The sequence below is a fragment of the Cupressus sempervirens genome, chromosome 10 (genome assembly GCF_028749045.1).
Source record: "Cupressus sempervirens isolate cs-2001-9-10 chromosome 10, ASM2874904v1, whole genome shotgun sequence".
Taxonomy (NCBI): domain Eukaryota; kingdom Viridiplantae; phylum Streptophyta; class Pinopsida; order Cupressales; family Cupressaceae; genus Cupressus; species Cupressus sempervirens.
This window is the reverse complement of record NC_143127.1, coordinates 35,266,965-35,280,286: the sequence shown is the minus strand read 5'-3', so window position 1 is coordinate 35,280,286 and position 13,322 is coordinate 35,266,965. Positions and strand designations below refer to the sequence as shown.

General features: G+C 34.7%; 1 protein-coding gene across 2 annotated transcripts; it reads right to left on the bottom strand.

The window, feature by feature from the left end:
- Positions 1-730: 730 nt before the first annotated feature.
- On the bottom strand, positions 731-4,591 carry LOC149532435 (protein DETOXIFICATION 33-like). 2 transcript variants are annotated; one of them, XM_089807670.1, is made up of 10 exons: positions 4,125-4,591; positions 3,508-3,613; positions 3,075-3,240; positions 2,835-2,921; positions 2,299-2,355; positions 1,806-2,044; positions 1,574-1,692; positions 1,282-1,368; positions 1,139-1,198; positions 731-1,044 (listed from the first exon to the last, which is right to left on the bottom strand). In XM_089807670.1, exons 1-10 carry the CDS (start codon positions 4,443-4,445, stop codon positions 1,009-1,011), a joined length of 1,278 nt encoding a protein of 425 aa, XP_089663796.1. In that variant the 5' UTR covers positions 4,446-4,591; the 3' UTR covers positions 731-1,008. The 2 variants fall into 2 exon arrangements, with proteins under 2 accessions (XP_089663796.1, XP_089663795.1); XM_089807669.1 differs by having other exon boundaries at positions 3,075-3,613; positions 4,125-4,590.
- Positions 4,592-13,322: the final 8,731 nt, after the last annotated feature.

The following is a 13,322-nucleotide window of genomic DNA, read 5'->3' as shown; positions in this document are numbered from 1 at the left end:
TGAGATAAAAACTTATAGTTATGAATATCTTTTTACGACCTTTACTTTTTTATGCAGCCTTAACAGCTCCACACGCAAGATCTACAAATTCATGTTTCTCTCCATGTGTCTAAAGATGGTTGAACTCAATATAATTAGTGGAACATGTTATGCTATGGTAGAGAAGTTGTCTATCTTCCCAACTTGTTACAAAAGAAAGCCCCTTGAATATTTTGTAACAATCTTAGTAGCAAACTAAGTGTATATAAATTCCTAGATCTATATTTATGGAGATAGTTATCTCCATGTGTGAACAAGTGATAGGTGAATTCAATGAAGTTATTAAATCATCTAAGTTAATAGTGGGATTTTCCTTTTTTAGATCAATTGTGCAAATTTAAATATTTCATTCTTGATTAGGATGCAAATTATGATATTGCTATTAAGATTCAGGTGTACAATTTTTAGTCAAACTCATTAACCTATGTTTCATGAATAATGTTATGAAAATGATCGGAATAGGAATATATGCAATCATTATAATAAACTAAATAGTTTAATTATAAGTGAAATAATGATTTAAAAAAATTAAATATATAGAAAGCATTTCTCAAAAATGTAATTCTGCTTTACAAAACCAATAAACTAAAATCTTCGATAAAATCTTAAAACAACTATAAATTCATCAATAAAATATGTTAATTTTCCATTTAACAAAAAAAATATATATATTAGTCTCAAAACAATGCCATTTGTTTTTATAAAATAAAATAAAATAAATCAATCATTTAAATTGCTCCTTGAGAAAGTTTTTATATCGAGTAAAACAGGGCTTCCGAATTGCAAAGCAAGTTCAAATTCGCAGATTTTTATAGAAGGTTTAAATTGCACGAAGAACAAAACTGATGATCAATTGGAAAAAATTTATTCCACAATAGAGGAAAATCCAAATTGTAGTAATTCTGTGAATTCAATTTCACAAGTCCAGTTCGGTGGGTGCAGCGCCGATTCAACATTTCTACTGTATTACTATTGAGAGACGTCATCTTCCGCATTCTGTTCCGCCTGACAGTTTGAATGGAAAGGATCAATGAAAGCTCTATGACAGAAATTGAAGTTCTGTAGATTGTATTAAAAGTCATTAAATGTCTTCACTGACCTTCGTTGGAGGCACAGTTGATCCCCCCCACAACTCGAGGCGATCCTTGGCTTGAGCAACCTGCACGACAAAAAGAAAAATACGGTAAAAAAATCATATCACGGTGCTGAAAACCTCTAAAGAAAAACAACAATGTTTCTTACCTCTTTATTCCAGTCAGTGAAAAATGTGATTAATATTAGAATCATGGTCTGGAGGGCTGTTCCACAGATCATACCAGTCCAAATTCCCTGTTTCAACATGCAAATTAGGGTTTTAGGGCATACAATAAAAGAGAGAGGGATTTGGGAATTTAGGGTTTTAGGGCATACAATAAAAGAAAGAGGGATTTGGGAATTTAGGGTTTTTGGGCATACAATAAAAGACGAGCGATTTGGGAATTTATAGAATAATTGAAGGGGATTTGGGAATATGGGTGGGTGGGAACAAGTTTACCTTGGCTCCAAGGTCAAATTTATAGCCCAAAAGAAGGCCCAGGGGTACTCCAATAACATAGTAGCACCCTATGTTTACATACGCTATCAGGGCTTGCCATCCTCCTCCCACAGCCACACCTGAGATGTTTACATAGAGAATCAAAATTTACAATGCTAAATCTGAATTGGTCAACTTCAAGAATTAGAGTCATGGAAACCTTGAATAATCGGAATTAGTATTTACATTGTACCTGATAGAACTGGCTGTACGCTATTCAAGAGCATTGTCACTCCAAGTAAAATGGCCATGTTGGACACCAACTTCATCACTGATGCACTATTTGTGAATAATACAGCAAAATCATCTTTGGTAGCTAAAATGATACCCATACACACTATGCCGATCGATAGGGATGTTATAGTCACTATAAGAACCGAGAATTTTGCAGCTCTCGGGTGGCCAGCTCCCAGTTCGTTTGATATTCTGACACTGCACAAACTCAATGCAAGCTAATAAGCCGTAAGCACACAATATATGAAAAAGACCAGCACTCAAAAAATTGGTGAAACCTTCTATGAGTGATCTCTTTCTAGCTTAATTTCTTAAAACTCATATCAGGTTGTTTATTTACAAAAACTTTTCCATCATAGAATGAAACCAAGCCTAAGAAAGCATATGAAAAATGAAGCTTAAAAGTAGAACACAATTAGAAACAGAGACTATATTGATAGAAAAGTTCACACCTAATGCCAGCATTGAAACCTATGAAGATCATTGCTTCCCATCCATTCAAAGTCATGCTGCAAAACGAATTGATAAAAACTGTTAAATGGGGTGCATTTTATAGTAAGAATTACAACAGATAACAGGTTTGAACAACCATATGCACCAGGACCAAAGTACCTAATTTCTATACGGATCCATTGACCTATGAATCAGGAAAAATAAGTTCATTTTTTCTGATGGGATTGATTGTGTGAGAGTTTATCATCATACTTCATGATCCATCATTAATCATTTTCAATAGCTTTGCTCTCCTGTATCCTGGTGATGGATCATGGTAGTATGATCCTAAGCACTGATGCTAAAAGCTATCATACAAGTAATCCCTAAAGAAAAAATAATCATCTAAGAAATGGGATGGAATTAAAAGGAAAAATATGACCTTACCCATACATTCACGAGTTCATCTCAATCAGTAAAGAGCTTGTGATTTCATATTCCAGAAGATCAAAAACCGCACTTTAATAATTTATGGATAATGGAAAAGGCTATTTACCAGACAGATAATGCATCGACTTCAACTGCTGCATCTGTTAGATGACCCGTCATAATAGTCAATGACATCATATACCAGAACTCCAAACTGAAAATGCCAACAACAGAAATGAATGTGACTATCACTAAATCAGGTCTTCAAAGATTTTTGTGCATTCTCTGCTCTCCTAATTTAAGTTTGTTTGGTTATCAGAAATTAGGGTTAGAAGAGAAAACAAACACTGGCGTTCCAAAAACTAACCATAACATGACAGCTGAAGCCATTGAAAGTCGAACAAAAGCCCAAATATCCTTAAAAGCGAGCCAGGAAAACCCTTTCCAAGCATCTTGGCAAAAGTAAGCAATGTACAAGAATTGGCCGATATCAATAATCCACCACGATACATTCAATGGGATAGCCACTCCAACTAATCCCAAATCCAGTTTGAATATTAAAAGCCAACACAGAAAAATATGGATTAGTAATCCAAAAAGGGCAATCCAAGCCATGGCCATGACTTTTCTCTGCGATTGAAGAAATTTCTGCATTGGAAAGATGAATGGAAAAGCAAACAGCTGTGGTAGTATCCAGATAGCAAATTTCCCAGCTAAATCAGCTACATCATCATCCTGTCCTAGCAGCTTTAGAATTGGCGTGGCAAAAATGTAAACAAGAGAGAGAGGAAGTGCTGTACAGAACAATATTATCCATGAACGCTGCATATAAACTCCAAGCATATGAATCTGCCCTGCACCAAAGGCCTGACCGCACAGCGTCTCCAGCGCACTCCCCATTCCCAACTGCACACAAACCAGAAATAATACACTCATGTTTTATTCATTCCAAACTTTAAAGTAAATATTCTGACCGTTGTTATACATTAAGAACATAGAAGCTATTGTTATACATTGAAAACATAGATGCTCTAGTTAGTGGATGTTTGAGTAGACTTGAACCCAAGACTCACAATTTACCAGGCTCTTGCCTAAAGCTTCACAAAATTTATGTGGGCTACTTACTGTGAGTTTCATGCCAACTCCACTGATTTCCCTCCATTAAAGAGTAAAAGGATTGGCTACACCGGACACCTATGGATTGATAGAATGTAGAAAGGACCTACTAGAGTTTTCAAGTCACGCTGTGGTGCTTGTGGGCATTTGAAATAGGATTGGTGCAACTGTAGACCATCTTCTTCACTTTGGAAGAATGCAAAACAGAGGACACATTGTAAAAAGAATGATCTTGGTAAATCTGCAAATCAAATGAAAAGAAAAGGACTTTTAAAATGGGGGATTCTCTCTTTGAACTCACCATAATTCCAAAAGCCAGACTTGCAACGACTGAGTTCCCAATGGCCACAGCGGCCTGGTTCACAGTACCCAGTTGTCCTGCAAAGGTCTGTGAAAGGCCTCCAATTGAATAGTTACATAAAGTAGTGAAAATTGCAGGGCCTGCAATTGCCCACAACTTCTTAGATTCAATCCAACTCTCTTTCCTAAAACTCTTAAATGAAGTGATGCCAGATATATCAAGATCAGACTTTCTTGCTATTTCCGCACATCCATTTCCGTTGATGTTATCGTGCACTTGCTCTTCAGCAATCAGTAAAGAAGAGTGGAGAGAGTCCGCCATGTTCAAAACACTTTCTTTGCTCTCTCACCTTCCACTCTAGCGATGAGCACTCATGAAATTTGGAAGTGCCTGAAGATATTCTGTTACTTGAAGGAAGCGAGTAGGTTTGAATTCTGGATGACATTCCTCGAAAGGTAAACATGATTTACGTTCAATTAATTGAATCAATGTAATTGAATGTCATTCAAAGTAATTTTTAATTCGATTTGGTTGAGTGAAATTTTAATGAAGAACAAGTGTTATGTCTTTTTGTTCTTATAATAGAATAAAAAATTAACAAATTATTTATGCCACGGTCTCAATCTATAGTACCCACTTCCACTAGAGTATAACGTTTCGACTTAAAACTGATTTTTGCAGGAATACTAAGGCATTTATGTAGGTGCTATTAGTCTTACTAATTTGACCAATGAGATCAAAGTATTTCTTTATTTCTTAAATCTATTTTAATGTTTATTTTGAATAGCCATTTTCCAAATATTTAAAATTAGTATTTATTTCACATTTTATTGGCTGCACTCAATTTAGACACGGAGAAAATTAAATTTCCCAAACGGAAATTGGATGAAAATTGTATCGGCGCTGACGTACCTTGTGCATATCTGTCCCACTTAGATTTATGCATTTGTGCTTAGCTATTCAGAATTAATTAAACGCTCATAAATACTCTCACCTTAATCTCCAGCTTTCACCAACCTAACGAGCATTTATCTCTAGCTTTTACCTACCCAAAAATCTCTATGTGTTGATGGGTTATTTCTCTGCATTCGGACCACGCAAGGAAAGGGGCTGGCTAGCACTTGCATTCCTGATTTCTTGCCTGGTAGTTTCACTTTCTTCAACCCAATCTGTTCCTTTTTTTGGGTTTGAATTTCATGTGCTTTGAGTGTGCAGTTGGCTTTTTTGAGCAATTATCTTGGGTGTGCCTTCAAATGCATAAAGCCCTTTATTGGTTGTTCAACTTTTGATTTTTGCAAGTAGAATGCACAAACAATTGCATTCAAACAGGTTTTGGTCTATTTCATTTTCTTGTTGTGCTAGGGTATTTGCAGATGAGAAGTCAGATCATTTTTATTATAAACACAACAGTTTATATATTTTTAAAGGGTTTGGATTTGCTGTGAGGGTTTGATCCTAAGACCACTACAAAACATGAATCATGTCGTCTGCAGGGAAAAAGCTAATAAACGATGTCAAAGGTAGGGTACTAGATCATGCCTTTTTTAATTTTTGCTTTCAGAGAATGTAGTTTGAAATTTTTGTGAATCGCAGTAATGGTTTATGGGTCCCTGAGACGAGCTCACCGGGCTTTGTTTGCTAGGGTCTTGGATTTTATTTCGGAAAGATGATTTCAATTTGGAAGATGGAGGAGAATTTTTTGTGGAGTCTGAATCCACAGGTGCGTACATCGATAATGTTTTATTTTTTGATTGGTTTGCCATGTCGAGGACTCGATCGGTTCGTTATCTGTAAAAGCCATTTTGACTTTTTTAAAGTGTTGATTTATTCTGAATTTGGAATTGCCATTGTGGTAATGTTTATCAGGGTTTCATATGTAAAAACCCACTGTGTTGTCCTCAAAGTTTCCTGTCCTACAACCACCAATTCAACTCACCACAGATTGATTCGCCCACTGCTCACCCATCTATTCCATCTAGCCGGGTAGGGAATCATACCACATACACCGGGGAATACCAATGGGCTCATTAGTTTGCATAAGCATACCTCGTTTATTCCATTTGCCCCATGGGATTCAGAGCCAACTTCCCTTCGCAGCCAACTTCCCTTCGCGTGGTTCCAGACCCATAACCTACAAGGGGGTTAACTGGATCTGGATTATGAAAACGCTAGTAAAACAAGAATAAATTAATTTTTTTATTAAATGATTTTTTTAAATTAATATAAATTTATTTTTGAAATTTAATATATAGATATTTTATTTTATTGAAAAAATATAAATATATTTTCTTAAATATATATTATTATTTTTATTTTAAATATAAATTAACCTTTTTTAGTAAGTTTTTGAGTATATGTATCTAGTGTATGTGATTGTGTCTAAAGACATTCATATATTTAGAAATAGTCTTAGGAGATTCATGAAAATATTTTCTTAAAAATATTTATGGAAACATTCTTATAATTTTTATTTGTCAAGTATTGCACATTTAGTAATTTAATTTTGATAATTTTACCATTATTATGTTTTAAAATATATTTTTTCATTTGTAATGGATATGTATGTATACGTATTTTTTATTCAAATAACATGATTTGGAATAATTTACATATTTAAATCTTATTATATTTTTAGTTTAAGTATTACCCATTGCCCTTTCCTTTTATCTTCTAATGTCTGATCTAACAAGACAAAATGGCAAAGACAATTGTGCACCTTTTTTTGACACTTCTTTTGCTTTTCTGATAAGGAAACTTCTGATACTATCTCTTTTACCAGCACGATTTTCTTCTTCTTAGGCATCCAATCTTTGGTTTATGAGAACAATTTGTTCAGTGTTGGAAATTTGTTGAGTTTAATTTATATTATATGTCATCACAATGCAATATTAATTTTCATCAAAAAAATAATTCATACAATTGCATTATTTTAATTCTGAAGTCTTTTGAATAAACTTAAGGATTGACGCACATCTTCCCCTCCACGTAATAGCTTCAATGCCATATGTAAAAGAATCATCTATTTCATAGTACCACTTTTATATACCGAATGGGCCTAAAGCAAAGCTGTACAATAAATGAAGAAATAGATTTTTACTAAATTATTATAAATAAATATTCAAATATTCAAATATTTTAGAATTTCTTTCTAATTTTAAAATAATGAAATATTAAATATCACATACAACTTTCATGTCAATTTGGAAAAGGAAATATAAGTAAAATTAAAATATAAAAAAATAAATTTTCTTATTGTTTCTTTAAGCATCCTCTCTCTATTAAATTTAAATTGAATATTTATTTACTATTTTTTAAATTAATTAAAATCTACTACTGGAAACAAATATTTAAGTGCATTTTGTGTTTTTTCAAGTTAATTGATTATTACTTAATGCCAACACTTCCCTTGCCCACTCCACAACAATACAACTACCACACATATGGCAAGAACTATGATGCTTAGTGTCTCTTGTTTTTTAAGTTGTTTTCTTTCATAAGCAAAGTCTCTTGGGGAAGTTTATTAGGCGGAAGGGGTTTACCCTTTTTTCAATTAAGTTTATGAGGGGGAAGTTTACCTTTGTTTTTCAATTAGGGTCCAAAAAAATTATTAGTACTTGCATACAAACATGTCAAAACAAATCACCATGAATACTAATAGTCGTTTGTTTTTTTTTTTTTTTTATTGGTTGTTGATTGGTCCATTTGTGCAAAATGTACTATTTTTGGGGTGTGACTATTGGGAGGTATTAGTGGGAGTATTGGGTGAACATTTTAAAATATCACTTTTAGACCACCTCGCACTTTAAGAGTTTTACAAGAGCTCCGTAAATGTGGAAAGCCAAAAGGTTAGCTTTAAGCTTTTCACTCACCTACGAAGATTCACCAAAAAATCGACAAATTTTCACATATAAATTAGAAATTGTAAGTGGTAAAATTTGTCTAAACAACTACTAGGTGGTTTCCCCGACTTATACTTACTAGAACTACTAGAAGTGTGTGTGCCTTGCTTGTCAATTCTTAGACACCAATAAATTATGATAAAAATTATTAGGTAAATATATATAACAATAAATTAACCTAGTTTATAATTTATGTCTACACTAAGGTACCATTGCCAATATATTTAATATGAAAAAAGTGATCTTCAATAATATTTTGACATTGACAATCCACACAAAAATTGAGAAGTAATATGTATACTAAAATATACCATAATAAAAAATACTAAGTGAAGTGATTTCCCTATTCTATTTATGTATCTTAGTCTTTGAATTTATTTCTTTGAAATATTTGAAATAAATTTTATCTTTTTCATCTTTTTATTTATTTCTACTCCAATGTCTTTAAATTTTAAAATATATCTATCAAATCTAAAATAGAAAAATTATTTGATATTGAAGTAATTTCTTTTTTGTTTCCTTTAATACAAATATTCAATTAAATATATTTTTAAAATTTACAATATTTGAAGATCTATTACCATAAAATCAATTTGAAGCTAAACAATATTACTTAAAATTGTTGAAATAATCAAATAATTTTAATTTTAATCTTATAGATTTTGTCCATAAGATTTTATAAACTATTTTTTCCATTTAAAAAATTATTTATTTCAAATATCATTGATTTACTATGTTGATAATAAAAGTTTTCAAAATAGAAACTCCTACTTTTTATATTACACTCTCTTATAATTGTAGACACCTAAATTTGATTACACTACTTTGGTAATCTAATTTAGCCATCTCTAAAGGCATCATTAATTAAATTCTTATTTAATTAATCCTTTGTCATCCCCTAGTTGATTAATTTAATTAATCATCTATAGTCCTAATTGATAAATCAAATAATCTATTATTTATCAATTAAATCCTTTTCTCCTATCTAATTCCAAAAATCTCCATTTATTAAATAAATCTATTTGATAAATGAAATCCTCAAATTCAAAAAAACCCTAACCTATCTCTAATCCTCCATTTAGCCTAATCCACCCCATCCACCCATACTAACCAAGCTTAGCCACTAACTCACCCACCCTCATTAATGCCATCCACTTGCACATCTCTAACATCCCTAATCTAATCCTAAACCCAAGCCTAATCCACCCCCTAATGTTGTCACATTCCTTAAACAAGTTTAAGAATTTCCTAATCCAAACCAAAGTCTCCCCTGAAAAAAACCCAACCACTAAGTCATGAGTGCTCTTACAAAACATAAAGACTCTTACAAGCCCACTCATGACTCTTACACCCATCTTCCACACTCTTCCCTCTTCCACACTCATTCCTCTTACATCCCTCTTACATACTCAACCCCACTCATCATGCCCTTAACCAACCCTTAACCCTACCCTCTCACACTCATCCTCCTTGTGACAAGTGTCACCTTCCCATTGGTGCTAAACAAGCACAATCCATGTGCTCCCCTTTGAGTGCATCTTAGCCCTCCTTAAGCCTTCATCCATCCTTGCATCTAAGCCCTCCATCCCTCTACCCCTTAGCCTATAAATTGAATCCCATCCCAAGCCATTTCATCAACAATCTTTGAGCTAAAGTTACCATGCTATTTTGAGAACCAAAGCCATCAACCATACCCTTATAATGCCAAATTGAGAGCTCACAAAGCTACCAATTTGCCATTACCCATCTCCATTGAAGCAGCTTTTGAGCATCTAGAGCATACATCCACAGCAAAAGGACACATCTACAGAATCAAGAAAGCATGGAGTGTTTTCTCTCGTGAGGTTTGCACTTCTTATTTTCTTTCTTAGTCTAAGCATATATGTGAATTTAGTTTTTGGTTTGTGAATGTTTACTTTATTTGTTAATGTTCTTTGCATACTGATTCTGGTTCTACATTTTGGCACGCCCGGTGGGACCCCACTATGGGTCATTTAATCATCTATTTTCATCTATATGTCATTTTTCTAACCATCTAATGTTTGTTGTTGTTTGAGTGTGTTGTGAGGGTGTTTTGCTTATTTTTGCAGGTTAAAGAACGCACTTAGGAAGAAGAAATACCATCTAAAAAATTTTTTAAAAAAAATCGCATTTTTCAGCTTTTTTTGGCGCGGTTTTGGCATCTGCATCCTGTTCTGTCTGCGAAAATTGACTTCTGCGAAAATCCGCGTCTGCGCAAATCAACATCTGCGAAAATCCGCGTCTGCGAAAATCGACGTCTGCGAAAATCTGCGTCTGCGAAAATCGACATCTCTGCTTGTCACCAGGGTTCTGTGCTGCAAATCTATTTTGTCCTCTTCATATTTTGGCGCCTCTGTAGTTCAGCATCTTCGTATTTTGGCAGACTGTGTTCTCTGCTTGCTTATGTTCCATTTCTGCTTTACTATTTCTGCACTTTGTAGCTAAAAAAATTTTTTTTTTAAAAAAAGAGTAAAAATCAAAATTTGACTTTTAGTGGTTCCGTAGGATTTAGACCGTTTTAAGCATTTTTACGCGTAGAAAAAAAAACAAAAAAAGTTAAAATTTTTTTTCCCATAGTTAAGCTCTCATTTTTGAAGATTTTGGCTAACTAACTAAATTGCTTTTTTTTGTCTCATTGCAGGTTGGAGCACATATGGAACCACTAACCATGCTTCTTGCAGGTTTTCATGTTGCTAAAAAAATGAACTTGAATGTTTAACCATTTGTCTTTGAATGCATGTTGCTAAAAAAAAAATGAACTTGAATGGTTAAACACATTTTTCATTGAATGAATGTTGCTCAAAAACACACTTTTGAATGTCATGGATTAAAATCAACTTTCTTTGGAATGCATGCTTAAAACAAAAAAATTCAATCTTGAATGCCAAGGATCAATTAACCATTACAAATCTCTTTTTCACATGCAATCTAGGTAAAGTTGGATTTTTGGACATTTAAGAAACTTTGTTAAGTTAAAATACAAATTTACAAAAATCAATTTGAGTAGTTCCTTGGACTCACCTCTTTTTAAATCACCCATCAAATATTAACCATTGGTTGCAATCTCAGCGCCATTTATGGGGATGGGTCTACTTGAAAAAGGTGTTAAATGTTCCACAATCTAACTCACTCACTTGGTCTTTGAACGTTTGCTTTAACTTTATCAAAATTCTTAAATGGTCAAAACTCTAGATTAAATCGATCACACTTCAAGTTTGGGCACTAAAATTGAACAACAACTGACGTGGAGAGCCTCCGGGCGCGCGCTTGAAATCGAATCTCACACACTTTTGTTTTGGGCTTAAAACAAACTCACACTCAATCTTGAATGCCTTAAAGAAAATTAATCGATACTTGACATGGAGGGCCTCCGGGCGCACGAGTTTGCTTTGGTTGACCCTAACTCTTCTTATTGTGTGCATTCTTCGATCGATTTACTTTTGTTGGCGCTTCAAGTTGGAATTGAACATTGTCTCTTAAACATGAGTGCTTGCAAAGTCTAGATTAGCACACATAAGAGTCAGTTGGTAAAAGAACAAGCGTGTTTTTTTAGCCCAAGGTCATCCGAGTCTTCTCTCCCCTTGTCGTCTTTCGAGGCCATCTTGGGTGCATAAGATTAGGATCCAAAACCTTGTTTCTTTTTTAGAAGGCCTGCTTGGGGATTTCATCACCCCTTGGACGACCTCAACTCCAGCGTTCCGACGGAGTATAAGAATCGGGAGGTGAATCGAAAGACACCTCTCTTGGGATCAAGATTTTGTCATTCGGGCTAAGCCTCAAGGAACTTTATACCCTTGAGAAGTGAAAGAGGAGAAGTGGGTTACCGCTCCTCTCGGCTGTGTGACATCCTTTTGGTCTCATCTACGGATTTGGGCCTCACGTACCTTGCGTATATCGAGGACTCCCTAGCTAAACCAATTGTCTGCCTTGCAGAAAACCATCTAGGATGTTAATGTGTTTGGAGTGACTGATCGAAACATTTGTAGAACATACACACTCCTTGGCGCAAGTACCACATTCTGAGAACCACAAACTTCTATCTGAGTGTTCCTATCTATTGCTTGTTTTTATTTTACTTGTTGAATGAATGTTTGCCAAACTTGGTCAATCCTAGCTTAGGGCACACTTAGCGTAGTCACTGCCTATTTTGGAAGTTGAACAAGTTGAAGCAAAACAACTGAGATTTTTCCCAAAGCCAAGCAGATTCAGGAATTTATGTCGGAACAACCCAAACCCAAACAGAAGTTTCACAAGGTCAAACTCAAGCCATCTCTAGCATACCAAGAACTTTCAGCCAAGAGAAAAGCAATAACACCAAGCCCATGAATTTCCAAACTCCACAAAGCAGAGGACAAAGCTACCGACGAAGCACTTCAAGAGGCCTGGTTAGAGCGCACCATCAAATTTAGCCAACATCCAGGAGTTAATCCTGCTTATGCCTTACCAACTAGGCATGATTTCTATGATTAGACACCCTTCTTTCTCCACATCTTCTTGGATAAGCTTCACTCTAGAGTCATCTTTGTAGAAAAGCCAGCCATCTTAGGTTATCCCCTTAAGCATTATTAGCTCATCCATCTCATTTAGAATCAAACCATCTAGCTAGTAATCAAAATTCTGCATATCTAAGCTTTCAAAATTGTTGTCACCTTGCTAAAAGTTTGCCATTCCTAAAATCTTCCAAATCCACCAATCTCACCAAGGTTATCCCTTTGACATAGCTTTGTCTAGGGTAATCTAGCTTTGTCACTTGTTATCCCTCATCACCTTGAGCTAAAGGTTGGGATTCACAAGTGGTCAATCTCGTATTCTTCCTAAAGGATCATCAATCTATCCTTAAGTTGACACAATCACCACCAAGCTTCCACATAGGAAAGTAGACCTTTTGTACTTTGACAACATATCTTTGAAGTTAGAATCCCCAACCCAATCCTCCTTAGGTTTTGTCATATAGCTTTGCCTCAACCTAGGAAATCATTTGCATAGAAAAGCCTTCCCCCTTTTGCATCCATCAGCATTATTGCATCTCATCCCTAGGAGCATTTTTTCATGCCACCCGTCACTCGCTTAGCCAAGAAGAAAGAAACAATGGAGCCCTATCATTTAGATCGAACAGCCTCACCCCCCTTGAGCACTCAGCCATCCTTCAGCCCAGAGCCAGCTATGCCATCACCTACTGACATTTAAGCTTTCATGAACCAACCAGGAAATGCAGTGTTGGTAAACGCCATTATAGACAAAAACAAAGAGACAATCATGGCTAATTTTCGAAGGGACA

Coding starts and splice junctions, on each gene's coding strand:
- LOC149532435 (XM_089807669.1), bottom strand. CDS start 4,445: ATGGCGGACTCTCTCCACTCTTCTTTACTGATTGCTGAAGAGCAAGTG. Junction 3,614..4,124: donor GTCTGGCTTTTGGAATTATG/GTGAGTTCAAAG, acceptor GTTTGTGTGCAG/TTGGGAATGGGGAGTGCGCT. Junction 2,045..2,298: donor GGTTTCAATGCTGGCATTAG/GTGTGAACTTTT, acceptor GAGTTTGTGCAG/TGTCAGAATATCAAACGAAC.